At 53.5% G+C, this 25,410-nt stretch overlaps 5 protein-coding genes across 14 annotated transcripts in view; 1 reads left to right on the top strand and 4 right to left on the bottom strand.

The window, feature by feature from the left end:
* Positions 1 to 243: 243 nt before the first annotated feature.
* Positions 244 to 5,687, bottom strand: VEGFB (vascular endothelial growth factor B). Of its 3 annotated transcripts, none has more exons than XM_084761830.1 (7): positions 5,316 to 5,685; positions 4,771 to 4,813; positions 4,246 to 4,442; positions 3,981 to 4,054; positions 3,723 to 3,758; positions 3,315 to 3,550; positions 244 to 637 (listed from the first exon to the last, which is right to left on the bottom strand). In XM_084761830.1, the coding sequence occupies exons 1-6, from the start codon at positions 5,373 to 5,375 to the stop codon at positions 3,337 to 3,339; spliced, it is 624 nt and encodes a 207-aa protein (XP_084617956.1). In that variant the 5' UTR covers positions 5,376 to 5,685; the 3' UTR covers positions 244 to 637; positions 3,315 to 3,336. The 3 variants fall into 3 exon arrangements, with proteins under 3 accessions (XP_084617956.1, XP_084617958.1, XP_084617957.1); XM_084761832.1 differs by having other exon boundaries at positions 3,315 to 3,449; positions 5,316 to 5,684; XM_084761831.1 differs by lacking the exon at positions 4,771 to 4,813 and having other exon boundaries at positions 5,316 to 5,687.
* Positions 4,821 to 19,051, top strand: TRPT1 (tRNA phosphotransferase 1). 4 transcript variants are annotated; one of them, XM_084761772.1, is made up of 8 exons: positions 4,821 to 5,047; positions 15,974 to 16,042; positions 16,240 to 16,321; positions 17,998 to 18,167; positions 18,258 to 18,432; positions 18,589 to 18,645; positions 18,722 to 18,832; positions 18,935 to 19,051. In XM_084761772.1, exons 2-8 carry the CDS (start codon positions 15,983 to 15,985, stop codon positions 19,021 to 19,023), a joined length of 744 nt encoding a protein of 247 aa, XP_084617898.1. In that variant the 5' UTR covers positions 4,821 to 5,047; positions 15,974 to 15,982; the 3' UTR covers positions 19,024 to 19,051. The 4 variants fall into 4 exon arrangements, with proteins under 4 accessions (XP_084617898.1, XP_084617897.1, XP_084617896.1 ...); XM_084761771.1 differs by lacking the exon at positions 4,821 to 5,047 and adding an exon at positions 5,054 to 5,287; XM_084761770.1 differs by lacking the exon at positions 4,821 to 5,047 and adding an exon at positions 15,711 to 15,848.
* DNAJC4 (DnaJ heat shock protein family (Hsp40) member C4) lies at positions 5,856 to 11,522 on the bottom strand. 2 transcript variants are annotated; one of them, XM_084761720.1, is made up of 7 exons: positions 11,447 to 11,522; positions 11,054 to 11,167; positions 8,977 to 9,070; positions 8,106 to 8,290; positions 7,578 to 7,742; positions 6,147 to 6,233; positions 5,856 to 6,067 (listed from the first exon to the last, which is right to left on the bottom strand). In XM_084761720.1, exons 1-7 carry the CDS (start codon positions 11,503 to 11,505, stop codon positions 5,956 to 5,958), a joined length of 816 nt encoding a protein of 271 aa, XP_084617846.1. In that variant the 5' UTR covers positions 11,506 to 11,522; the 3' UTR covers positions 5,856 to 5,955. The 2 variants fall into 2 exon arrangements, with proteins under 2 accessions (XP_084617846.1, XP_084617847.1); XM_084761721.1 differs by having other exon boundaries at positions 7,578 to 7,739.
* Positions 12,317 to 15,650, bottom strand: NUDT22 (nudix hydrolase 22). The gene is made up of 6 exons (XM_084761365.1): positions 15,532 to 15,650; positions 14,793 to 15,286; positions 14,274 to 14,372; positions 12,911 to 13,008; positions 12,711 to 12,804; positions 12,317 to 12,502 (listed from the first exon to the last, which is right to left on the bottom strand). The coding sequence occupies exons 2-6, from the start codon at positions 15,267 to 15,269 to the stop codon at positions 12,371 to 12,373; spliced, it is 900 nt and encodes a 299-aa protein (XP_084617491.1). The 5' UTR covers positions 15,270 to 15,286; positions 15,532 to 15,650; the 3' UTR covers positions 12,317 to 12,370.
* FERMT3 (FERM domain containing kindlin 3) overlaps positions 19,021 to 25,410 on the bottom strand; it is a 22,171-nt gene continuing 15,781 nt past the window's right edge. For all 4 annotated transcript variants that reach the window (XM_084760696.1, XM_084760695.1, XM_084760694.1 and 1 more), the window contains 9 exons: positions 23,839 to 23,946; positions 23,556 to 23,690; positions 23,417 to 23,466; positions 23,209 to 23,333; positions 22,958 to 23,064; positions 22,610 to 22,849; positions 22,170 to 22,294; positions 19,684 to 19,825; positions 19,021 to 19,566 (listed from right to left, as the gene is read on the bottom strand). In XM_084760696.1, the coding sequence (XP_084616822.1) occupies positions 19,387 to 19,566; positions 19,684 to 19,825; positions 22,170 to 22,294; positions 22,610 to 22,849; positions 22,958 to 23,064; positions 23,209 to 23,333; positions 23,417 to 23,466; positions 23,556 to 23,690; positions 23,839 to 23,946 (1,212 nt within the window). In that variant the 3' untranslated portion in view covers positions 19,021 to 19,386. The remainder of the gene's footprint in view (positions 19,567 to 19,683; positions 19,826 to 22,169; positions 22,295 to 22,609; positions 22,850 to 22,957; positions 23,065 to 23,208; positions 23,334 to 23,416; positions 23,467 to 23,555; positions 23,691 to 23,838; positions 23,947 to 25,410) is intronic.

Raw genomic sequence — 25,410 nt, 5'->3', positions numbered from 1 at the left:
AGGGGAACAGCTCTTATGGGCTGAGTCCCACCTTAATTTCTGGTCAGGGAAAGCAGAATCCTTGGGGTATGTAACAAGGACTTAATAAGTCTGTGGTTGTGGCTTTGCCTGGGGACCGCTGTCAGGTCCTGGTGCCCACTGGCACAGTAAGACAAGAGGAAGGACTGAAGAGCAGCGTGGATTACCTTCCTGCCTGAGCTGGCCCGCCCAGAGAGTGGCAAACAATGACATAAGCAGTGATAGTGCCTTCCATCTCTTTTATCAGGATGGGGTGGGGTTGCGTCACAGTTACCATAGCAGGACCCAAGTCCCATTATTTGTTGAGGTTTGGGGTCTTCAAAGTGAGGGGAGGCAGAGTCGGTCAGAAGATGCTCACTGGACCAGCGTGGTTTAACTGAGATAGTACCATGTACCCCCTAATGTGAGACATGAGGTTCCTTGCCCATTATTAAATGGCAGCCCCGGGAGACCAAGGATGACAGGAGAGTGCTCTAAAAGGTCCAGGTCCTGGGGCAGCTTCCTCCCAGGCTGGGCTGGTTCCCCCATGCCCCCCTCTTCCTCCACTAGGAAGGGGCCTCTGAGGCAAATGGCCCTGCAGAGTCTGAAAACAACGTGTCACTTTCTCAGCTTCCGGCACCTAGAAAGTAGAGGAAGGCATATTAGTGCTGGCTGGAGCCTAACCCCAAGCTCTTCTTTTGTGTTTATTCACTTTTCCTGTTTTCAATTTTGTTAAATGGGCTGGAGAGACGATTCAGTGGTGGTTAAGAGCTTGGCTGCTCTTCCACAGGACTCAGGGTACATTCCCAGCACCCACATGGCAGCTTATAACTGTCTACACCTCTAGTGCCAGGGGATCTGGCACCTTCACACACACATGCACACAAAACACCAATGCACATACAAATGAGCAACTTTTAAAAAAACTGTGGAGGGGAGAGGACCGGCCTGTGGCTGTGCGTGGGTGTGAGCTTTATGTACTTGTGGCTTAATCCTCCTCCTCCTTCATCCCATTTGCCAGGCATAAGGAGGCAGAGGCAGGCAGATCTCTGAGTTCGAGGCCAGCCTGGTCTACATAGTAAGTTCCAGGACAGCCAAGGGTACACAGAGAAACCCTGTCTCAAAAAAAACAAAAAGGAATGGGGTGTAGTGGCCCACACCTTTCATCTCAGTACTCTGGAGGTAGAGGCAGGCAGATCACTGAGTTCCAGGCTAACCTGGCCTACACTGAGAGTTCCAAGACAGCCAGGACTACATAAAGATCCTGTTTCAAACAAACAAAAAGCTAAATATTCTAAAACCAAAAGCAGGGGGAGGTAGCACAGACCTTTAATCCCAGCACTCCATCAGAGGTGGGGAGATCTCTGTGAGTTCAAGGCCCGTCTGGTCTACATATTGAGTTCAAAGACAGCCAGAGCTATGGAGAGGGACACTGTCTCAAAAGCAAAACCAACCAGCCAAAACCGTCTTTTGCTATTTTTGTTTAGGAATGTGTATGTTTGACTGTATAAATGCATGTATATAGGTGCCAAGGAGACCGGAAGAGCATGTCTGATCGCTGCAGCTGGAGTGGTAGCCCCCAACCAAGTAGGCTCTGGGATCTAAACTCAGTCTTCTGCAGGAGTAGCAGCCACCCGGAGCCATCGCCCTCCACTTGTTATTTTTTTGAGACAGAGTCACTGTATGTGACACTGATTCTGCTAGGATGGCTGGCAGACACACTCCAGGGTTTCCTTTTGTCTCTGCCAATTCTTTCAACGCTGGGTTACAATGCATCACTCCTACCTTTGTTTCTTTGTTTGTCTTTCTTTTTGTTTGTTTGTTTGTTTGTTTGTTTTTTGTTTTTGTTTTTCAAGACAGGGTTTCTTTGTGTAGCCTTGGCTGTCCTGGACTCACTTTGTAGACCAGACTGGACTCGAACTCACAGCGATCCACCTGCCTCTGCCTCCTGAGTGCTGGGATTAAAGGAGTGCGACATCACACCTGGCACTCCTACCTTTTTTCATGGGATCCAAACTTGGGTCTTCGTGCTCTACCAGCTGAGCCATCTCTCCACCCCCTACTTATTTATCTATTTACTTATGGTGTCTTTTATTTAACATATGAGTGTTCTGCTTGCATGCGTGTGTGTGTACTTGAATGTATGCCTAGTCTCTGCAGAAGCCAGAAGAAGCCATTGGAGCTCCTGGAACTGGAGTTGTGAATGGTTGTGAGCCACTATGTGGGTGCTGGAAACCAGACCTGGATCCTCTGCAAGAGCAGAAAGCGCTCTTCACCACTGGGCCCGTCTCTCCAGCTACGGTTAACTCACGTGAGCCAAGCTAGCTTCAAAGTCAATGATGTCACCAAGGACTGAGCTTGGGCTTCTGAGTGCCGCCATGCACAGTTTCGTGGGGTGCTGAAGATGAAGCCTTGGGTTTCTTGTGTGATAGACAAGACTCTAGACTGAGCTAGATCCCCGGGTCCTCTTTATTATTGTTTGTTGAGACCACTTTTGCTCTACAGCCTAATTGTCCTCAAAATCACAATCCTCCTGCCTCTGCCTCCCGAGTGCTGGAATTACAGGTCACCACTGGACCCAGCCACAGTTCCTTTTTGTCTTCCTGTGCACTTGCTTTTGGTTTTGTTTTTTTTTTTGGGGGGGGGGTTTGTTTGTTTGTTTTTTGTTTTTTCGAGACAGGGTTTCTCTGTGTAGCCTTGGCCATCCTGGACTCACTTTGTAGACTAGGCTGGCCTCGAACTCACAGCGATCCGCCTGCCTCTGCCTCCCGAGTGCTGGGATTAAAGGCGTGCGCCACCACGCCCGGCTTTGCTTTTGTTTTTTAAACAGGATTCTGCGTAACCCAAGCTGGCTTCAAATCCTCTCTGTGGCTGAGGATGACCTTGAGCTCCTGACCCTCCTTGCCTACACCTGAGTGCCAAGACTTCCGGCATGTACCAGCACACCCCCTGCCAGCCCTCCTGACGCATTTCCTTTCTGAACCCCATTTTATCCTGGTACTCTCTGAAAGCTTCCAGGGCCTGGCCGTGTATCAAACCATGGCCTCCTAATGGAACACAGAAAAGATGGGTAAGCACTGCAGGTGAGGGTTAGGGTTAGGGCTGGCATTCTCCACTGGGGGGGCGGTGCCATCACTTTACCAAGGACTTGTGCACCTAGTCTTGAGCAGAATTTAGCATATGCGCAGTGAATGTTTAGCACGTGCAACTGGCCCCTCCTTTCCTGGTCTTTCTGCAGCTGGCAGGCTCACCTGGACCCGCCCCAGAACACAGCCTTACTGCCTTCCCACACAAGTGGCACCCGCCAGCCGCCTCACCTGCAGGTGTCTGGGTTGAGCTCTAAGCCCCGCCCTTGGCAACGGAGGAAGCTGCGGCGTCTGCAGCGGCAGCGGCAGGTCCGGGGATCAGGGCGCTGGCGGCGCTGGGTGCAGCGTGGACAGAGGGTCCTGGGGCTGGAGTGGGATGGATGATGTCAGCTGGGGAGGGTGCTCCCGGGGCAGAGTCCCAGCCCGGAACAGAGCGGGGCTGGGGACGGTGGTGGGGTATGGCAGCCCTAGGAGGAGAAGCAACATGTCTGGGGCGGGAAGAGTCTTCCCAGGAGCTAGGGTTGGGACAGAGTGCATGGATTTGGGGAGTATAAAAGGGAAGGGGAGTCAGGTGAGAGGAGAAAGCAGAGGGGGCTGGACCCTCCTCGCTCACTTGTATACAGAATCCCAGGAACTCACCGGTCTGGCTTCACAGCACTCTCCTTCTTTTTTGGTCTGAAAAATGAAAGAGGGAGAGAAAGAGAGAGAGAGAGAGAGAGAGAGAGAGAGAGAGAGAGAGAGATCAGGAAACCCAAGCCTCCTGCTCTCTTGGCAGGATCCATGCCTAGTTCTGGCTCTACTCTTCTTTACCTGGTCCCTGCTATGGCACAACCCCACGCCTGACACCCCCCGCCCCATGCTACACTTTGTGAACTTGAAGTTGGACCTGGCTGGCACCTGCATTCACATTGGCTGTGTTCTTCCAGGGACATCTCCCCCAGCTGACTGCTCGGGTACTGGATCATGAGGATCTGTGCTCAGGAGAACGAGGAAGAGACAGTGAGTGGTGGGGGGGCAGTAGAAAGGCAGAGAGAGGGGAGACTATCAGGGCTAGAGGAAGAATGGCCAGAATTTCCCGCCTCCTGTATGCCTGTCTCTGGGCTGACCCAGCCCCCGGGGCTCCACTGTCCCATCAACATGCCTGACCCACAGGCCCCAGTACCTGCATGCGAACTCGGGATTGCCTAATGGGCACACATTCCAGGCCGTCATCAGGGCAGCAGCCGCCACAGCGCTGCACAGTCACACAGCTGGGCACTAGTTGTTTGACCACACTGCCAACGAGCTCCGTGCTCAGAGGCACCACCACCTCCCTAGGCTGGCATGTGGCACGTGCATAAACATCTATCCACGGCACCACTGTGGGCAGACAAGATAGGTTAGGTGCTTGCCTGGTTTCCCGCAGCTGCTTTGCGCATGTAGCCTCTCTGATACCCTACCACCACCACCCCAACCTTCCTTTCAATCTGTCTTCCTCAGCCTTGTTTCTCAAGAAACCATTAAGCCCCCTGCCTCATTTTCCTCCTCTGTGAAATACCATTTCCCAAAGGAGTTGGGATCGCATAAGATAAGGGACATGAAATCGGAGTATATGCCAACCCCTCTTAGTACTGGCTGGTGTCAAGTTATTGATAAGTATTATTATTATTATTATTATTATTATTATTATTATTATTATTATTATTACCTTTCTTCTGGTGACTGGGGCCATCAAACTGGGACACGGGGGCCTGTGGGAAAGAAGATACCTGGGCCCAAGATGCACTCTAAAAAGGCTGGCCCTGAGGCTGTGTAAAGGCTCCGTCCTTGAGTATTCTTTCTTTCCAGACTGTTCTGTTCCCAGGACCTCGGCTCTAATTTTTCTTGTACACTAAGCCATCTGGGAATTTCCTCGGCCCAAGACTCAACCGGCATATTCTGGGAATGGCACTAAACTCCAAGCTTTGGAGCTGGCCTTGTCTGAGGTGAGGAGTGGGATAGTGGAAGGCAAACGAGCGTCCTAGGGCACTGAGGCAGCTCCGCCCCGCTAGCGCCCATGGGATGGGGTGGGGCGGAGGAGTGGCCAAGGGTAAGTGCTAGGGCTAGCGGGCCTGAGCAGAGGGGTACCCCTACCGGGATATTCCCAGTAGTAACAGCGGATCCCCTCTGCAGAAGCAGCGGGCGCCTCTCCACTTCCGCCAACCTTGAGAGGGCACCTCGGGCGGGTGAGCGGGATGTCGCGGACGCATGTACCTGGGTGCGGGCCAGCTGCAGCAGCGCAGCAAGGAGCAGGCGGCGGAGCAGGGGGCTCATGGTACCCGAGGGGGCCGAGCGCCAGGGGTGCCCGCATCGCGCTAGCCAGGCGGCGCGGGGGACGGCGGCAGCCAGAGCCCCATGGCGCGGGCCCGGGCGCCGGGACCCGGGGCGGGGCGCAGGGGGCGGCTCCTCCGCGGCCCCCTCCGGAGCCCTGGGCGCAGGCAGTGCAGCGCAGCGCCGCGGCGGCGGCCGGAGAAGCGGGACGAGCAGACGGCCGGTGGCAGTGCTGGTGGCGGGGACGGCGGGCGGCGGGGACGGCAGGGGGCCTTGCTGGGGCTGGCGGGCAAGAGGCTCATGTGACCTAGACACGCGCTCCCCACCGGGCCGCAGGCGGAGGCGGGGCGGGGGCGGAGCCGGCCCCCTCCAGCCTCTGCTAGGGAAAGGGGACGCAACGCCCTGGAGGCTGTGCTCTGGGGGTCGCTGCCCCACCAATGGCGCGGGGAAGGAGATGTGTGACTTGAAGGACCGAATCCGACAGGAGTCTGAAAATAAGTTTATTGCACTTATGGAGGGAAATGTGTAGTCCTGGACCGGCAGCAAGGAGAGGACCAATGCAGGTCTCACCTAGGCGAGCCTCTCAAGAGCTAGTGTCCTGGGGCACGATCCTGGGGCCTTCTGGAGGCAGGGAGGGTTCTGGCCGAGGCTGCTGCCTCCGCTGGCGCTCCTGCTGAATCCTGTCTCTGTTGGCCCTGGAGAAAAGATAGATCCAGAGAGGAATCCTGGACGGTGGTGGAGAAGGGAGCAAGGAAAGACAGAGCAGTGACAGACCTGGCCCTGGCCCGAGTGTCATTGTAGATGGCTGTGATGATCCGATCCTTTTCATCCATGAAGCTCCGGTGCACTTGCTCCAGCTTCCTGTGAGGGGACTGCAATTAACCCTGGGTCTCCAGACTCTGCGGTCCCTGAAACCCTGGTCCTCAACCAGGCTCTAGTGTCTTTCACACAATCGTACATCTCTCCCCATAAGAGACAGTCCTGTGATTCGTTGAAAAGAAGACACCAAGTGGCCCAGGTCCCAGGTCTGGGTAGTACCCTAAGCCCCAGGCTATCCTATGAAGGTTGGTAAAGCAGTTCTGAAATCGGGGTGCCCCCCCCACAAGATTAGAAAGGGGGCATCTTTCTCTCATCTCCATTGCTGAACTAGACAGTACCAGCAGCGGGCACCACCCTGTGAGAGTCTGTGTTGCAGCAAACTGGTATGACAGCATGCATGAGAGAGTGGGGTGAGGCCCTGGCTGCTATTGAGAACTGGCTCTTGCACTGCACGTGTCCTCCCTCCCTCCCTCCCTCCCTCCCTCCCTCCCTCCCTCTCTCTTTCTTTCTATATTGAGACAAAGTTTAATATAGCCTAGGCCAGCCTCAAACACAGTATGTAACCAAGGATGACCCTGAAGTTAGAAACTTTTTTTTTCTTTTTCCTCAGAGCTGAGGACCTAACCCAGGGCCTTGCCTAGCAAGCGCTCTACCACTGAGCTAAATCCCAAACCCCAAAACTTTTTTTTTCTTTAATTTGCCAGGTGCACACCTTTGAACCCAGCACTTGGGAGGCAAAGGTGGGTGGATCTACAGAGCAGTCTGGTCTACAGACAGAATTCTAGGACAGCCAGGTCTACACAGAGAAACTCTGGGGGAAGGGGAGATCTGTGTGTGTGTGTGTGTGTGTGTGTGTGTGTGTGTGTGTGCACATGTGTATGCCATGTGTATGCAGGTTTGCTTGAAGGCCAGAAGAGGGCATGACATCTGTGGACTATCATATGTGGGTGCTGGAAATGAAGTCTAGTCCTCCATAAGAGCAGCAAGCAATCTTAGCCACCGAACCATTTCTCCAGCCCCCAAGCTTCTGACGTGCTAGCTGCTGGGGCTTACAGGTACGCAGCACCATGCCTGGTGATTGACATGCTAGAGTTAGAGCCCCAGGGTTTTGTCCTTGTCCTCTTTATGCATGGCTCTGGATGGCTCCAGCCCCACCAACAGCCAGCATCAGAGATTAGCATTGAAGTTATGAGAAACAGAAAACAACTCTAGCCCTTGCATGCAGTGCTGCCTTTACCCAGCAAGGCAAAGCTCCAAAGACTGATTTCACAAAATTCTTAACTTGAAAGAGACGAAGTATGTGGGTCATAGGCTGCCGTGGCTGGATGGACCACACCCCTCCTGACCCACCCACTGCCCGGTATCCCAGGGAGGACAGGGGGGCACCTGAAGGCAACATAGTGCAGGGCCATGCCGGCCACCATGAGCAGGACGCAGTACCCCAGGACCCGCTGGTTGTGCTTTTGCTGCTGCTGCCTTGACTCAGGCCCCTGTGGCCTCACAGTGTGAAACTGGGCCCAGTATTGTGCGTTGGGGGGTTCCCAGGAGCTGCTGAAGAACAATAGAAGGAAAGATGAAGCTGTTAGCATGCTGCCCCAGTCTGCCTAGCAACCTATGACATCATTACCTACCTGCCTCTAGGAGTGGCCCTACCCATGATTATAAGCGGACAACCCACCTTGTCTCCCTCTCTCTCTCTTGTTTCTCTCTTCCTCTCTTTCTCTCTTACCTGTCTCTGTCTCTCTGTCTCTCTCTCTGGGGCGCTCCCCCTTCATTCTCCCCCCATGCTCATATAACAGACTTTTTCATATCATATCTGTTCTGTGGTGCATATTTCATATTTAGAATTTCATATCTTACTTTTCATATGTAAAGGAAGCTCTCTGGAAGGCTCCAGGGTAAGGACAACTGTACCTGTGCGTCTCTTGGCTGTACCTAGGCTGGGCCGTGGTCCCTGAAGACCTTGGAGGACTAGCTGAATGTAGCTGGTGGTCATAGTTGCGACGACTGTCTTCGCGGCTGAGCACGCGATACGCCTCACTCAGTTCCACAAAGCGGCTATGCAGGGCTGGGTTCCCAGGGTCTCGGTCGGGGTGCAGCTGAGGTGAGGCAGGGGTCCCCTTATCTCATTTTCCATGTCCCTTGCCAGGACCTATCTTGATGTCCACCCAAAAAGACTGGCATCTCTCCCACAGGCCTTGCCTGGACCATGACCCTCACTCACAGGCTTGCTGACCCCTCCCAAAGGCCAAAGTCAGAAAGTATAGACTCCTATTCCTCTCATTCAAGAAAACAAACAGAGCCAGGCATGGTGGCGCACGCCTTTAACCCCAGCACTCAGGGAGGCAGAGGCAGGCGGATCTCTGTGAGTTCTAGGCCAGCCTGGTCTACATGGTGAGTCCAGGACAGCCAATGCTACACAGAGAAACTCTGCCTTGAAAACAAAGCAAAACAAACAAAAGTCAAGAAAACAACCCAATGTGACAGTTCACATCTGTAACCCCAGTTCTAGGGAAGTGGAGACAGGAGAACCAATCAAAGTTTGAGAACAGTATGCTACAACGTGAGAGCCTGTTTCAAAATCAAAGGGGGAAAAAAAATACCAGGAAGAGCCCTGGCCTCCCTTGATCCTTTAGCCACTGAGGGCACTGAGCACCTCCTATCCGTGCAGGTGGAAGGAATGTGCTACCAGCTAGAGATATAGACCTGTCCTAGGAAGTTGGGGTGTCCCTGTGTCTGGCTCAGATCTCCTCTTCCTCCCTCCTCACCTTGGGGACACCAATACCTCTTTTGACTTGGTGAAGAAAGCACGTTTAACCTCTTCAGCACTGGCACCAGGATGCACCCCCAACAGTTCATAGTAATTAGTAGGAGGGGACCTGCGGAGAGAAGCCAAACCTGCAGAGGCTCAGGAGGGGAGGGGGAACCACAGGCCCCCCCCCCCCCAGGAACTGACGTTAGTCCCAAGGCATATCTAGCCCCAGATTATCCTTGCTTTTGGGCTGTTTGGGGCATGGTCAGGACCTCTCATTTTCAAAGTGCAGTCCTCAGAGTCTACACCATAAACCCAGAGGCCTCTGCTGCCTAGTATTGTATTGTATTGTATTGTATTGTATTGTATTGTTTTGTTTTGAACAAAACAGGGTCTCACTACCCCTGTCTAGGCCCATAGCTCCCCAGGTAGACCAGACTAGCCTTAAACTCACAGAGTTGCCTTTGCCTCCCAAATTCTGGGACTAAAGGCTTATGTGTACTGTCGTGGCTTTCTTTCTTTTTCTTTTATCTTGAGTATATGAGTATCTGTCTGTATGCATACCACTGGTGTCCCCAATAGGTAGGAAGAGGGTGTTTGTGAGTCACCATGTGGAAGATGGGACTCAAAACTGAGTCCCCTGTGAGAGTGGCAAGTGTTTTTAATCCCTCCAGGCCCTAAAAACTTTTTAAAGATTTATTTATTATGTATACAGCATTCTGCCTGCACACCAGGGTCTCATTATAGATGGTTGTGAGCCACAATGTGGTTGCTGGGAATTGAACTCATGACCTTTGGGAGAGCAGTCAGTGCTTTTAACCTCTGAGCCATCTCTCCAGCTCTTAAAAACTTTTTTTAAAACAACAGGTTTTGGCGCTGGAGAGATGGCTCAGGGGTTAGGAGCACTCTCTGCTCTTCTAAAGGTCCTGACTTCAGTTCCCATCAACCACATGGTGGCTCATAACAATCTATAATAAGATCTGGTGCCCTCTTCTGGCCTGTAGGCAGAACACTGTATACATAATAAACAAATCTTAAACAAAAGTAAAAAATAAACCAGCAGGTTTTGAGCTGGATGCACTGTGGCAAGTGGATCACTGTGATTTCAAGGCCAGGCTGGTCTACAAAGCAAGTCCAGGGCAGCCAAGGCTACACAGAGAAACCCTGTCTTGAAAAAACAAACAAACAAAACCAAAGACCAGGAGTTTCTGTGATATAAGGTGGTGCCCACCTGTAATCCCATCACTTGGGAGGTAGGGGCAAAGTCAGAAATTCAAGCTAGTCTCTTGACTCCTAGCAAGTCTGTGGCCAGCCTAGCCTACATGTGACTCTGTCTCCAAAGGTGGGGTGGTGGTGCTGGGGGAGTTGGGGGAGCCAGGAGAAGATAAAGTTTTTTTTAGGTAGTAAATATTTCCTGGCCTCTATGCATGAGGTTCTTGTTTGTTTGTTTTTTTGAAACAGGGTTTCTCTGTGTAACAACTCTGGCTGTCCTGGAACTCGCTCTGTAGACCAGGCTGGCCTCGAACTCACAGAGATCCACGGGCCTCCCAAATGCTGGGATTAAAGATGTGTGCCACCATGCATGAGGTTCTGTGTTCCAGTGCCAGTACTGAGGAAAAGAGGATTTTTCAAGTGTGGTGGCTGTGCCGGAACTCTAGAAACCCTGGAGATTGAATTTGGAGGTTCACCTGAGCAACATAGGAAAACTCCATCTCACTGGAAAAGAAAAAAACCCAAACTCCAATCCTCCACCTCATTTCCTCCCAACTAGCATCTCCAGATCTCTGGGCCCAGAAACCTCAATCTTTGTACCCTACTTCCTCTTTCCCAGTGCATGCAGAGTTAAGCCTGACAACATACCAGAGCTATGGAAAGAGCACTGAGTTTGACCCGAGCTCAGATTCATGATCTGTCACTTAACTCATTTAATCTTGGGGTTCAGCTCTTAACGCTTGATGTTCAGTGTCCAGCACTAAAGGAGAAGTTTATCTGGGTCAAACCTCGACAGGCACTTTGCACATAATCCGGAGACAACTATCTCATAACGCAGGGCGGGCTCAACAGAAAACCACTGAGCAACAAAGGCCAAATTCCGGGGAGCTCAACTCACCGCTGCCCTGTGGCGGCTGTGAGAAGCCGGGTAGGAGGGGTGCGGGGCCACAACCGGCATAGGCGCAGGGGCAGCTGGAGCAACAGGGACGGCATGATGACGGCGGGCGGCCAGCTAGGAAAGGGAAGCCCCCCAAGAATGCACTGGGTTCCGACCGGGCCGGTCTTGGGCATCCCGGCAGAGGGAAGAAAGCTGCCTCAGTCTCTCACTAAGGCAAATTCAGGGAAGGCCTCTTGATACTCGAGAATCAGACATGAGTGCCCTGGCCCTTCCAGCACAGCCCTCCAAGCCTGGACCACCCGCTCGGCACCCGGGACACCCCCTCCCACCCACAGCGTTAGGTGGGCAAGCGAAGGAGGAGCCTTGGTCAAGCCCCGCCCCTGCCCCACTCACTGGCTCCGTGGTCGCCGCCATTTCCTGCGCCTGTACAGGCCCCGCCCCCGAGCCCTCATTGGCGTAAATGCTCAGCCCACGCTTATTGGGCAGGAAGGTGAGGACGTGCGGCAAAGGGCCCGCCCCCGCACGTTCATTGGCGTAGGAAACTGGCCCGCGGAAGTAGAGTTGCTGAAAGAAACGGGTTTCCAACTAGGAAGAGGCTAAGGCTCTGAGCCTAGAGGGTCACATGGAGCTTTCTCTGTTCCCTTTCTAACGCGTTGTCAACCCCTCTCACCTGTTGGGGTTCAGGAATAGCCACAAAAACCAGTCTCAGAAATGGATGGTATATTGAACGCACACTCCATGACTGATTAATCAGGGACACAGCCAGGACTTGGGAGAAACTGCTACCCCGAGCAGTTGTCAGAACCAGTTTTCTTTTTTGGTTTGGTTTGGTTTGGTTTTTCAAGACAGGATTTCTCTGTGTGGCCTTGGCTGTCCCAGACTTACTTTGTAAACCAGGCTGGCCTGGAACTCACAGAGATCCACCTGCCTCTGCCTCCCAAGTGCTGGGCTCACAGGTGTGCATCACCACACCCGGCTCAGAACCAGTTTTCATATGGAACAACCACAAACAGTTGCATTTGTAACATTTAGGCTATCTAGAGAAAGGCAGGTGTAACGTCACAGGAGTGCAGGGAGTTTCCAAGACCGTAGGGCCTGGTGATGGGGAGCTGCCAAGTTAGAAGGTTTTGGTTAAGTCAAGGGACATTAGGTCAAGTTTAGCTTATGAGCTAAAATGGCGGAACAATTGTCAAGCCTAACATCCCACCCCAGGTTCTCTTGGAGGATCCCAGACTTTCAAGAAAGCAGCAGAAGCCAGCAGAATTCAAGAATAAAGTGCTTTATTGTCTTCAGAGCTGTAGGGATAGGGCTGGGACTCTAGGAAGACCTGTGCTGGGACGTCCCAGCACCTGACCAGAGAGGCGGATGGCGACTGTAGAGGAGGAGAGCGCCTTTGGCCGAGGGGCAGAGTTGCGCCCACATCTCCGTCTCCTGAAGTCTCTGTACCCTCTGTGGGAAATCAATGAGACCCAGACCTCAGGCCTCCCTTCCTATGGGGGCTGCGCCCGGAGTCGCTGTCCGAGTTCCTAGGTTTTTCCCTTAGGTAGGAGCCAAGCTCTGTGCCCCTGGGAATTCTGGGAGTCTCAGGAGTTCTCTCTGCCTCACCCAGATACCCTTCCCTCATCCCCAGACCACCCTGAAGGCCCCCACTCCACACCTGTGTCTCCACAAAGATGACTCCTGTAGACTCATGGGCCTCAGGTCCCCCACTCAGGTAATGACCCCTGACCTCCTCTGAGGTCAGGCTGCACCTAGACAAGGACATGAGGGTGACTCGGTGGGCGTCCAGACCTTAGGAGCCATCCAGCTGCCTCACACCCACACCTTCCCTACCCACTTCCCCCAGAGCCCACTCACTGGACGTAGAACTCTGCACTGGCTCTGCCCGCGCTCGTCTCATTGCAGGCAATGCCCAACAACAGTGGCTGGCTCAGGGTGTGGAGGGGCAGGTTCACCTGCAGTAAAGAGTCCCTCCGGTCAGGCTGACTTCTCCATGGCCCAGGCTTTTTGTTGGTTGGTTGGTTGGTTGGTTTGGTTTGATGTTTTGTATGTTTGTTTTTGTTAAGACAGGGCCTCGTGGGCTGGAGAGGTGGCTCAGAGGGTTAAGAGCACTGGTTGTCCTTCTGGAGGTCTGAGTTCAATTCCCAGCAACGACATAGTGGCTCACAACCATCTAAAATGTGATCTGAAGCTGGGCGTGGTGGCGCACGCCTTTAATCCCTGCACTCGGGAGGCAGAGGCAGGTGGATTGCTGTGAGTTCGAGGCCAGCCTGGTCTACAAAGTGAGTCCAGGACAGCCAAGGCTACACAGAGAAACCTGTCTCAAAATTTTAAAAGATTAAAAATAAAAATAAATGTGATATGTTGCCCTCTTCTGGCCTGCAGGTATACATGCAGGCAGAGCAGTGTATACATAATAAATTTTTTTTTTTTAAATAAAAAAGGACAGGGCCTCATGTAGCCCAAACTATCCTTAAGCTCAATATTTAGCAAAGATAACCTTGAATTTCTGAATTGCTTCTACCTCCTGAGTTCTGGGATTATAGGAATGCACAGTACTTTGTTTACATGGTACAAACCCCAGGCTTGTACATGCTAAGCCAGTGGTTCTCGACCTGTGGGTTGTGACCCCTTGGGGTGCAGGTGGTTATCACAGGGGTTGCCCGAGACCATTGCAAAAACATATATATTTACATATGATTCCTAACAATAGCAGAATTACAGCTAGGAAGTAGCAATGAAAAATTTATGGTTAGGGGTTGCCACACATGAGGTATTACAGGGTCACAGCACTAGGAAGGTTGACAACCACTGTGCTACACAAACAATACCAGCTAAACTGAGCTATATCCCCAACCCTCAATGGCTTGTGACCCTTGAATTTTTGTTTTGCTGTCAAGTGCCCCATAAGACAAAATCTAGGTTCTGGATGTGTTTGTTTTAACAGAGGAGACCTGGAACCAGCTGTCCAGGAAAGCCTTTGCCCAAGTGAAGTTGATTTAGTGACTGAGAAGCTCCACTTATCACTTGTTCAGCATGTTTCCCTGTTCCACTGTAGGGAAGGATTCGAGCATCACGGAGTCACGGGCCCAGCTGTAATGCCTCACTCGCTCTTCTTCATCACCACCTGGGCCCACGCAGACCCCGACTCCGGCCCAGACCTGTGGGGTTCTACCCCCTCCCTCATGCCCACTATGCTGCCTGGGGCCCCATCACTCACCTCATCACAGATCTCCTGTAGGACACTGGAGAAGAGCTCCTGAACCACCAGCTCCCCAGGGAGGTCCTTGTGCTGGGGGCTGCCGCCGGAGCACAGGGCCTGTAAAAAGCTCACGCTCAGCCTTCATCCACACTGCTTTTCCTTTTGCTGGTCATGAGGGCCTAGGGCAGACTCCGTATGAGAGCTTTGGCAGCCCCTACCCCCGGGCCCTCCTAATTTCAAATAAGCACTCAGAAGCCTAGCTAGGAAGAAGTACACGGATTGGCTAAGAAAGGTCATCTCGTTCCCTAGCTTCCACAGGCGTGTTCCAGATTAGACCTATGGCTGGGTCTCCCAGGTGGCAGGGAACACCTTGTCTGAGCCCAGCTGGGCCCACACAGTCTCCCAGACAGCCCAGGGCATGCAGCTTGGGAGGCTGCAGGCTCAGAAACACCAGGCCAGTTTTCCCCTTACGAGAAGATGAAACCGGATCTAGGAGCGCTTGGGCTCTGTTTCCTTGTTCCCAGCCATTCATCTTACCTGAGGTTCAGGGTGGCCACCTGGTACGTCCACCAGCCCAGGTGCCTCGGCCACCTGCTGAGAGCGGCGCAGGAAGACAAAGAGGTCATCAGCCGTAACCAAAGTGGCACCCACCCCCAGTGGGTCCGCCAGATAGGCTTGCTTGTCACCCCAATCTGCAGCTCCCTGCTGTCGCAGCCAGGAGGCTGAGCTAGACCAGTTGGTGCCCAGGAAGTCCCGGTAGGAAGTTAGACCCAGGTGCAGGAGCAGCTGTGGCGCAGATGAGCTGGATGCCAGTGTGGCTGAGTGAAGGCGGAACTTGGGGGCATCAAAGATCCAGGGTTGGGCCTGTCGCCGGGTCTCCCAGATGGCGGTGATAGTCTTGTCCCCTCCAGGCAGTGGACGACGGTCATAAGCTGGGCTCAGCTCCACTGCTACCTGCTCCTGGGACAGTCCCCCAGGAGGGCACAGCAACAGCAGGGTCACCTCAGGGTCCATGGTCTCACAGGGCAGCTCTGGGAGAGGACACAGGTGGCTATCCCATTACTCTAGGGAACAAGCTGACCCTCTCTTCCTCAGAACTCCGGAGCGTGCTTCCCAGCCTTTCCTAATTACTCATTGCTTCTGTCAGCCAGATTCATCCTAGCAAAAGTCCTGAGCCCAGCGAGCGTCCGGAATCCTGAAACCTCTGGACATCCCTACCACCCAGCAGCCCCAAAACGCTCAAGGCGCCCCCAAACGCAGGAGTCGTATCTCCTACCTGGAGGAGCTTGATCAACCTCCAGGGTCTGGAAGCTGGCTCTCGGAATTCTCCGGCCAGCCCAGCCGGCCCCCAAGCTCCACCCGTTTCCCCCAAGCGGAAGTACACGCCCCCTTTCCTTTGTGGCTTCCCATTGGCCAGTCCGTGTCCCGGCCTGTGCCCCGCCCTCCGCAGTCGAAGGCCGGAGTGGCTCCCTTCTGGTTAGCTCGCAGCCTGGCCTGCGCCGGGGGCAGCAAAGCCGCGATCTGATTTCGGAGTACTGCATCTAGTCTGGATCCCTCGGGCCTCGGGCCTCGTGGCTGCCAGTGTGACCTTGGGCAAGTCTCGCCCGCTGGGCCTCAAGTTTCCTTGTGTGAACTAGGGTGGGGTGAGCAGTGTGGTTCTCATCCTGAGCCTTTGGGACTTTCTGGGCGGAGTAGCCACACGTCCCTGCTCTCTACAGGTTTTGGTCATGAACGCCCCTGGTGGAAGGAGGCAGGAAAATCGAAGGACTCACAGACCCCGGGAACAGGTGCGCACCTTTCCACTCTCACCCCCATAGCGAGAGGGCAAGGGGAGAGACCCTCTGAGCCTTGGCTTCTTGGTGGGGTAGACTTCAGAACCAATGGTCCTAGAGTCCGCAGGAGCTGTTCTGGTCTGCCTTTGCTGTGAGACATTGAGTGCTCAGGGCTAGCTATTGAAACTCAGGCTATCACTGGACTCTTTCAGGACCGAGATGTACAGCTGTCTAAGGCTCTGTCCTATGCCCTGCGCCACGGGGCCTTGAAGCTGGGGCTTCCCATTCGAGCTGGTAAGTGAGCTTGGTGGAGGACAGGAGGAATGGTGCAAGCCCGGGAGCAACTGGAACCCCTGTCTCTTCTACTGTCTTTTCCCTGCCTCTAGACAGAGTTTCTCTGTGTAGCCTTGGCTGTCCTGGACTCACTTTGTAGGCCAGGCTGGCCTCGAACTCACATCGATCTGCCTGCATCTGCCTCCTGAGTGCTGGAATTAAAGGCGTGCGCCACCACACCCGGCTTGTTTTCTTTTTAATTTTCTTATGTGTATGAGTGTTTTGCCTGCATCCATGTACATCTGCACCACATGCATACCTGGGATTTTTTTGTTTTTTGTTTTGTTTTTGCTTTTTCCAGCTGGGGGGGGGGTGTTTGTTTTTGTTTTTGTTTTTGAGACAGGATTTCTCTGTGTAGCCTTGGCTGACCTGAACTCTAGACCAGGCTAGCTTCAAACTCACAGTGATCGACCTGCCTTGCCTCCTGAGTGCTGGGAATTAAAGACATATTTCACAACACCCAGCATACATATCTGGTTCTTTTTTTTTTTTTTTTTTTTAGATTTATTTATTTATTTATTATTTGTACAGTATTCTGCTCTCATGTGTACTTGCCTGCCAGAAGAGGGCACCAGATCTTGTTAGAGATGCTTGAGAGCCAGCATGTGGTTGCTGGGAACTGAACTCAGGACCTTTGGAAGACCAGACAGTGCTCTTAACCTCTGAGCCATCTCTCCAGCCTGCATACCGGGTTCTTAGGGAGGTCAGAAGAGGGCATTGGATCCCCTGGAACTGGAATTACTGATGGTTGGTGATTGATTAAAATGAAGTGAGCTAATGTCGATGAAAATATATAAACACAGATTTATTGGAACAGCGTGGGAGGGGAGGAAGGAGAGCATCGCTGGGGGTCGGAGGAAGGGAAGAGAGACAGAACAGGGAGGTGGGAAAGGGGGCAAGGGGCAACTGAACCAAAATGTCTGGATTATGTGGTAAAGGGTCTCTGGGAGAGGGGAAACCCCGCCCCTAGGTAGAGGGCAGGGCATGCCAGCCATGCCTTGCAGCAGGACCTAACAGTTGGGAGCGTCCATATGCATGCTGGGAATCTGACCCCAGGTCCTTTGGAAGAGCAGCCAATGCTCTTAATTGTTGTACCATCTCTAAAGCTCTGTTTTTCATTTTTTGAGACAAGGTGTCATGTAGCCTAGGCTAGCCTCACCTTGAACACTTGATTCTTCTGCCTGTGCCTCCCAAGTGCTGAAGCTGGTCACCTTCCCATGTAAGTTAAACAAAAAGAGGCCAGGGGAGAAGTGTGCCTCCTTAATAGTGCTCTTCCTAGCAGGCACAAAGCCCTGGTTCCCATCCCAGCATAGAATAAAACAAACCAAGGGCCGGGCAGTGGTGGCGCACACCTTTAATCCCAGCACTTGGGAGGTAGAGACAGGAGGATCTCTGAGTTCTAGGCCAGCCTGGTCTACAGAACGAGTTCTAGGACGGCCAGAACTACCGAGAAACCCTGTTTGGGGCTGGAGGGGGTCCAAGGGGAGAAAAACAACTGAAGGCCCCAAAAGGGGAGCCTTCCTGAAGGTCCCACAGGGGAAGCTGATGTGACCTCCCAGGCCTGGCCTTTGTTCCTGATGCCTGCGGCTCCCTGTTAAGCACAGTCTCGGCTCATCCCCGCCCCTGGCCACCTGCAGATGGCTTTGTGCCCCTGGGAGCCGTCCTGCGGCTGCCGCAGTTCCGCAGCTTCTCAGTTGAGGATGTGCAGCGCGTGGTGGATACCAATGGAAAGCAGAGGTTTACCCTGCAGCCAGGCGAGCCCAGCACTGGGCCCCTCATCAGAGCCAATCAGGGCCACTCCTTACATGTGGGTGCCAAGGGGCAGGGGGGAGAGCCAGGTGGGACCCCAGTTCATGAAGGGAGTCTCACTGCTGCCCATTCACACACTCACTCACAGGTACCTGAGTTGGAGCTGATGCCCCTAGAGACACCACAAGCCCTGCCCTTGATCCTAGTCCATGGTACATTCTGGAAGCATTGGCCATCTATTCTACTGAAGGGCTTGTCATGCCAAGGAAGGACGCACATCCACTTGGCCTCAGGATTGCCTGGGGACCCCGGTGTCATCAGTGGTCAGTGTCACCATCACCTATTCTGTCTTCCCAGGTCCCCCACCAAGGGTCATAGCTTCTTTTGTGTGAGGCCACCACACAGTCTTGCATGGAGCAGTATCCCCCCCGCCCCCTCCCCCGCCCTACCATATGGCCCCACTCTAGTTGTCCTTGCAGGCATGCGTCCACATTGTGAAGTGGCAGTGTTCATCGATGGACCCCTAGCCCTGGCAGGTAAGTGTGCGCCTTGCAGTGGCTCTCCCAGGTCGTCAGCAAGAGGCACTGGTCACATCTCTAGCTCTGTGAGCAGATGGAATCCCCTTCTTCCGCTCATCCAACGGGGTGATCCTGACCCCAGGGAATGCTGACGGCTTCCTGCTTCCCAAGTACTTCAAGGAGGCCCTGCAGCTACGACCCACGCGTGAGAACCAAACCTCCACCTACCCTGTGCCTTTCTGACAGTTCCCCACCCTAGGCTGCCTCAGATGTTCCTTTCTCTTAGCAACTTTTGTCTCTACCACAGGAAAGCCTCTTTCCTTGGCTGGCGATAAAGAGGCAGAGTATCAGAGTGGCTCCAAGCACAGCTCCAGAGGAGGAAGGAGAAAGATCTGACAATAAAATATTTATTTATTTTTTAAAATTCTGAAACGGACACAGAAGTTCCATTTTGAAGCCAGAATTCCTTGTCCTTTATCCATGTCTGGTATTCCGCATGTGCTTAGGGACTGCATGTAGGTCAGGGGTGTGAGCTCCTGCCAACAGGGCAAGAGGAGGGGCTCTGTGTGGTTCAGCCCACCATCCTTCCGGCTGGGTGGTGGTAGCATCTACCTCAGCCAGGGCCTTATCCTGCCAGTGACAACAGGTGGAGGTGCCCGGCATGCTGCATGCTAGGAGTGGTGGGGTGGTAGTTCAGGTGGGTATGGCTTGGGAGGGTCCCTGGAGGTGGTGGACGGAGCACGGGCAGCCTGGCTGCCCTCAGAAGGCCTCGTGGCCACCTGTAAGCTGCAGGAACAGATCCTCATCGAGTTCCTCCCCGCGGGCCCGCTCTCGAGTGGACAGGAAAATGTAGCCCCCTATGTACTCGTGCACGATGCGGCAGCTAGCGGACACACAGCTGAAGGCCACGTTGATGTGCTCATCAAACTCAATGGCTACCTGCGGACGAGGGGCACAGGTCCAGTGGGCAGGGGCAGTACGCAGCAGCCTCTGCCTCACCCTGGTTGGGTCTGAGCAGGCTACCTGTCCCTGTCCCTGCCCTCCCTCGGGGCCTACCTGCCGAATGTCCCAGTTGACGTTCCACTGGCGCATGTTGCTGAAGCGCCAGGTCTTGACCACATCACCCACGGCCAGGTCAATGCGGATCAGTCGGTTGTTGGCAATGCCCAGGATCTCATCTTTCCTGCTGCCCTTGAACCTGAATCCCAGGGGGAGAGAATGTGAGTGGGAGTTATGCTGTATGCTCTCCCTGAACCCACCCATGCGTACACTGTGCCGGGCTCTCAGGGTGGAGCACAGCCTCGCCTGCCTGCCCCAGCTCTGCACTTCAGCAGCTGCTCAGCCTGAAGCAGCCATTCAGCTTCTCTTAGGCTTACGGTCTGGCCAGGCATGGTACTGCAGCTCTGTCATCCCAGCAAAGGGGCTACTCTCCATACATGGTGGGTGAAGCTGTCTCACAAACAGGAAGGGGAGGATGGGAAGATGCCTAAGTCAGTAAACAGCACCGCCTTGCACGAACGGAGACCCACAGTTCCTAGGACCCGTGGTGCCTGCTTATGATCCTTGGGGCTTGTTGGCCAGCCAGCCCGCCCTGCTGTGTGAATGCTGGGCCAACATGAGACCTTTCTCAAAAACAAGGTGGACAGGCTAAGATTGCTCCGTGGATAAAGCTCTTGCCATGCACAGAATACACAGCCCTTGCACCTCTAATGTATCTGCAGTGTGCCTGTGGCAAGCTGGGAGGCAGAAACAGGAGAGTCTGGACAGTGGGGCCAGCTAGCCTGGGATACACAGTGATGAGTAAGAGCTGCCTCTAATAAGGTAGAAGGTAAAGACTGACCTAAAGGCTACCCTTTGGCCCTCATAGAGCTGCTACAGCATGTATATGAACACACACACACACAGATTTAAAATAGCATGAAGAAAAAAATAGGGGTGGAGTGGGAAGATGGCTCAGCAGTTAAGAACACCAGCTGTTCTTGCAAAGGACCCAGGTTCAGTTCCCAGCATCCACATGGTGGCTCACAATTGCCTGTATCTCCAGTTCCAAGGGGATCCAATGCCTTTGAGCCAGCAAGGGCACCATGAACACATGCGGTGCACAGACATATATACAAGCATACACTCATATACAGAAAAACAAAAGAAATAAAGGAAAAAACACCTAGCTGGTCACTACCACACCTGTAACCCCGGCATGGAGAGGCAGAGACAGTTGGATCTCTGTGAATTTGAAGCCAGCCTGATCCAGGACAGCCAGGGCTACACAGAGAATCCTTGTCTCAGAAAAAAAGAAAGACGGAAAGAAAAGAAAAGAAAAAATAGGGCCAGTACGATAGCTCAGCCACTCTCAAGCCTGGTGCCCTGAGTTTATTCCCAGGACCTCCATGGTGGGAGGAGAGAACCAGGTTCCTTAGAGTTGCTCTTTGACAGGAGACATGGCTCAGGTTTTAAGATCACTTGCAGTAAGCCGGATGTGATGGCACATGCCTGTAATCCCAGCACTTGGAAGGCAGAGACAGGCGGATTGCTGTGAGCTTGAGACTAGCCTGGTCTACAAAGCAAATCCAGGACACCAAGGCTATACAGAGAGACCCTGTTTCCAAAAACCACTTGCAGTGCTTGTAGAAGACCAAATCTGGTCTTAGCACCCACATGGTAGCTCACAACGCCAAAAAAACCTAAGTCTCTTTCATTTCTTTTTTTTTTTTGGTTTTTTGAGGCAAAGTTTCTCTGTGTAGCAGCCTTAGTTGTCCTGAAACTCATTGTGTAGACCAGGTTAGCCCAAACTCTCACAGAGATCCACCTGCCTCTGCCTTTCAAGTGCTGGGATTAATGGCATGTGCTATCACCTGGCAAAACTAAATCTTAAAAAAATGTAAAAAAGCAGCCGGGTGTGGTGGCGCACACCTTTAATCCCAGCACTCGGGAGGCAGAGGCAGGCAGATTGTTGTGAGTTCGAGACCACCCTAGTCTACAAAGCGAGTCCAAGGCAGCCAAGGCTAACATGAAGAAACCCTGTCTTGGAAAAAAAAGTAAAAAAAGAAAACCAAGAAGGGCAGCCCCTGAGGAACACCTGAGGTTACCCTCATATACACAAATGCATACAAAGTAAGGGCATCATAATAGCATTTGGTAACATTAGGCAAATAGTTCATGCCTCCAAATATGACTGCATAAGTGTATATCACTGTCAACCACATCTCTCTGTAGACTTGAGAACTGAGTTCTCAGGGGCTGCCCTACGACACCATCCCATGTCACCCCATCCTGCAGGACAGCTGGCCAAGACCTAGAAAGGGAAGCATCCATGATAGAACTGGGATAAGCACAGGGTTTTCACTTCCTGACCTACGTTCTTTCTGGGATATCTACGGCAGTGCACATGGGGGAATATACAGACCTCCCAGAGAGAGGCGCCCACAGAGAACACAGCAGGAGAGACGTTGGGTCGTGTGCCTGGAACCCACTTGGCATAAGAGCACACAGCATCTGGCAGCAAGTGAGAGCAGAGACGGCGCTTGGCAGGGCTGGGATCCTACCTGACCATCACATAGGAGATGCCGAAGTCAGGCAAGGATTGCCAGGCCTGGATGAAGCGCAGCTGGGCCTCGATCAGGGAGAGCTGGGCCACATTCTGGTGAGCTTCCAGGATCCGTGGGGTAAGCTGTGGGGCCATATTGGTAATAGATTAGGAGGGCTTCCCTTATCCAGAGTCCCTGGGGTCCCCTCACAACCTGCCTGCCCTGTTGAGGGCACGGTATACTGAGCCTGGAGCGAGAGAAGGCAGCCATTGTGGGGCCACCAAGGTGCAGATATGGCAGGATCAGGTCCTACAATAGGCCTGGAACCCCTCCAGAGAGGTGTCTGGCACATAACAGGAGAAGTAAGGGGTGAGCACAGGGTTTTTTAAGGAAGAGGGTTCTGCTGGAGGTGGCTAGGTAAACCTGCTGGGGTCCCCCCCCCCCACTCCCTCAGGCACCTGCTTGGCCTTGAACTTTCGCTGGAATCGGGGAGCCACAAGGCCATGGGGGTTAAGGCCCTCAGCAGAGGCCTCCAGGCCCTGAAGTTGGTTCCCTGAGCCTCCACTGCCACCGCCTGCCCGCTGCAGGTTAAGGAAAGCCAGGATGGCCTGCACCTCATTGGCATAGCTGCTGTCCGCCATGGTGCGGCCCTTGGAGGCCAGTCGGCAGGCAGCCATCCACTGTGCATACTGCTGTTCCTGGGGCAAGGAGAGAGAGGCCTGAGTAAGCTCTTACCCTGAATGCCGCTCCAGCCCTGCTCCCTGCCCCTCTCACTCCTCTTCCCGCCCTTGGTCCAGCCTACTCACATCCTGGCAGCGCAGGTAGATCTCACTCATGCCCTCCGGTGAGGGTACCAGAAGTTTAATGCAGAACTTCTGCCCAGAGACATTGACATCAGGGACCACCTCACAGCCTGCAAGGAGGAAGTGGCTGTCTAAGAGGCCCCTGTATGAAAGCCAGCCCCACTAGCTACAGACAGCCTCCTCAGGGCACATAGTACCCACCAGGTCCCTGAGAGGAAACAGACTGAGAGCAGTTGCTACCGGAATTCCCTCACCCTTGAGGTTGAGCTGCTGGATAGGGTCCCCAGGTGCTTCGTCTTGGCTCTTATAGTAGGAGAGAGTGGTGTCCTTAAATACCACCCAGTGCTGGCGATAGCCCTTCAGGGTCAGCTTCCGGGGCCTGGAGGGAGCAGGAAGCTTGTGAACCATGGCTTCCCTGCTGTCCCCCTCCTCCGCTCTCTCCAGGCAGGCCCCACACTTAACCGGAAGATTCGGAGATGGTCCTTGAGTTCTGGGATGGCGGTGAGGCTATCCTGGAGGAGGAAGAGAAGTCAAAGGGAGCCTTGGGTCCCCTACCTGTTCCTGGGCCCCAGCCCTGTTCCCAGGGTGAGCCTCTCCTCACCAGCATGTCTGACGGTGCTGACCCCTTCAGCTTCACCTCCAGGTTGTTGAGGGCTGCGTCCAGGTCATCCAGCCCCAGGTCCCCAGGGGCCGGCTCATCCACATCCCCACTCAGGGTCAGCTTGTTGATGTGGTACTGGGGACACACAGTTAGAGCTGAGTCTGAGGCCCACCTGCCCCCACAGAACCTCCATGAAGGCTCTTGTGGGGGAGGGGAGAAGTCAGATGGGCTTCTGGAAGGCCTTTTGACCCTGTACCCAGTCACCCTCCAGCTCCCCAGGCACCTGCAGGGCAGCAAACACCATCATTTCCTCCTCAGTGCAGTCAATTTCCTCTGTCAGCAAGTCCCAGCGGGCCTGCTCATACAGCTGGGTCAGTCGCACCGGGTCTGTCTGGAGCAGAGGGGATGGGGAGGCTAATTAGATGGCGCCTGTCCTGGATCCCCAGGCTCCGCCTAACATGGCAGCGGAGTCCAGCTCAACCCTGCTGAACTGCCCACTGCCTCGTGCAGCTTTCTCCATAACCTTCTGTTCTGTGTGCAGGCCAGTCGTCTCCTGCTGAGGAGTAGGCAAATGAGAGGAAGCCAGCCCCTGAGTAGTGTTCCCAGAATAAAAGAAGGCAGTTTCCCCTGGGGTAGCTCCCTCGTCTCTCAGGAGAGTACAGGCCACAGGAAATCACCATCACAACCTTTGGTCTATTGTCACCCTTTGGCTTGCAGGGTGACAACGGACCACTAAAGGGAAGAAGGAATAAAAGGGCTCTTAGTTGGCCAGGCTTGGTGACACACGCCTTTAATCCCACCATTCGAGAGACAGAGGCAGGTGGATCGCTGTGAGTTCAAGGCCAGCCTGGTCTACAAAGCGAGTCCAGGACAGCCAAGGCTACACAGAGAAACCCTGTCCCAGAAACAAACAAACAAACAAAAGGCATAGGGTGGAGAAGTAAATTTGGGAGTTATCTCTCTGACAGACACTCCAAACCTCCAAACCAGTAAGGAAAGACACAGTACAGACACTGGCAAAAGCATCAGCAGAAGCGGCACTGAAGAGGATAGTCGCTAAGAAGGAGACACACGCCATGAGTCAGTGGGAATCGTGAATCAGGCTCACAGGAAAAGCTGGACAGCTGGTTGTCTGGGGTGAGTGTTGGGGGACAGAAAATGGAAAATGGGCACTAGAGAACTTTCTGGAACAGGAAAAGGATGTGACGGTAGTTGTACAGCCATACACAATGACCAAAACCAAACTGTTCAAGGTAGGTGAGGCTTGAGGCCTATAAGCTACTCAGTGCCGCTGTGGGACAGTCTTTTGGCATAGTGGCTACACTGTAAAGAAGTAGGCAGTGCCAAGGCTGCTGAGGCCCGGAAGCTGTCACTTGCTGTTGATGAAGGTCCTGCTTCAGCTGACTTCGCATGCCCTGAGCCCTACACCTTTCTCCTCGGAAATGTGTGCACAGTGTCCCAAGATGTACATTCAGCATCAGATCTGTGGCTCCCAATCCTGATTCAACCAACCACAAACTGATAATACTGAGGGGAGGAGATTGGACCTAGTGGAGTGTGATGGTTTATCCCTGTAATTCCATTATTTGGGAGGTTGAGCAGGAGGAATATCAAAAGTTCCAGACCAGCCTAAGGACATATGAATTCTAGAACAGTCTGGCGTACAGAGTGAGACCATGTTGCCCCCCGCCCCCACTCTCTCTCGTTGTTGGTGGTTTTTTGAAAGACAGGGTTTCTCTGTGTAACAGCCCTGTCTGGCCTAGACCAGGCTGGCCTCGAACTCACAGAGATCCACCTGTCTCTGCCTCCTGAGTACTGGGATTAAAGGCATGTGCCACCATGCCTGGCTTGTTGT

The sequence above is a fragment of the Acomys minous genome, assembly GCF_964271855.1.
Source record: "Acomys minous genome assembly, chromosome: 2".
Taxonomy (NCBI): Eukaryota; Metazoa; Chordata; class Mammalia; order Rodentia; family Muridae; genus Acomys; species Acomys minous.
The sequence above is the reverse complement of the archived record's forward strand: the minus strand, read 5'-3'. Positions and strand labels throughout refer to the sequence as shown.

Bases quoted from the DNA above. Each gene is read 5' to 3' on its own strand.
- VEGFB (XM_084761830.1), bottom strand. From the start codon at position 5,375: ATGAGCCCCCTGCTCCGCCGCCTGCTCCTTGCTGCGCTGCTGCAGCTG. The intron at 4,814-5,315 runs GTACATGCGTCC...TCTTTCCCACAG, and splicing joins TGCAGCTGGCCCGCACCCAG to GCCCCCGTGTCCCAGTTTGA. The intron at 4,055-4,245 runs GTACTGGGGCCT...TCCTGAGCACAG, and splicing joins AATCCCGAGTTCGCATGCAG to ATCCTCATGATCCAGTACCC.
- DNAJC4 (XM_084761720.1), bottom strand. From the start codon at position 11,505: ATGAGGGCTCGGGGGCGGGGCCTGTACAGGCGCAGGAAATGGCGGCGA. The intron at 9,071-11,053 runs GTGAGTTGAGCT...TTCTCTCCGCAG, and splicing joins ACAGCCGCCACAGGGCAGCG to GTCCCCTCCTACTAATTACT. The intron at 6,068-6,146 runs GTCTGTCACTGC...TCTTTTCTCCAG, and splicing joins GACACTCGGGCCAGGGCCAG to GGCCAACAGAGACAGGATTC.
- NUDT22 (XM_084761365.1), bottom strand. From the start codon at position 15,269: ATGGACCCTGAGGTGACCCTGCTGTTGCTGTGCCCTCCTGGGGGACTG. The intron at 12,805-12,910 runs GTGAGTGGGCTC...GTCCTTGTCTAG, and splicing joins AGTGCAGAGTTCTACGTCCA to GTGCAGCCTGACCTCAGAGG. The intron at 12,503-12,710 runs GTGTGGAGTGGG...GATTTCCCACAG, and splicing joins TCATCTTTGTGGAGACACAG to AGGGTACAGAGACTTCAGGA.
- TRPT1 (XM_084761772.1), top strand. From the start codon at position 15,983: ATGAACGCCCCTGGTGGAAGGAGGCAGGAAAATCGAAGGACTCACAGA. The intron at 18,168-18,257 runs GTGGGTGCCAAG...ACTCACTCACAG, and splicing joins ATCAGGGCCACTCCTTACAT to GTACCTGAGTTGGAGCTGAT. The intron at 18,433-18,588 runs GTCAGTGTCACC...TTGTCCTTGCAG, and splicing joins GGACCCCGGTGTCATCAGTG to GCATGCGTCCACATTGTGAA.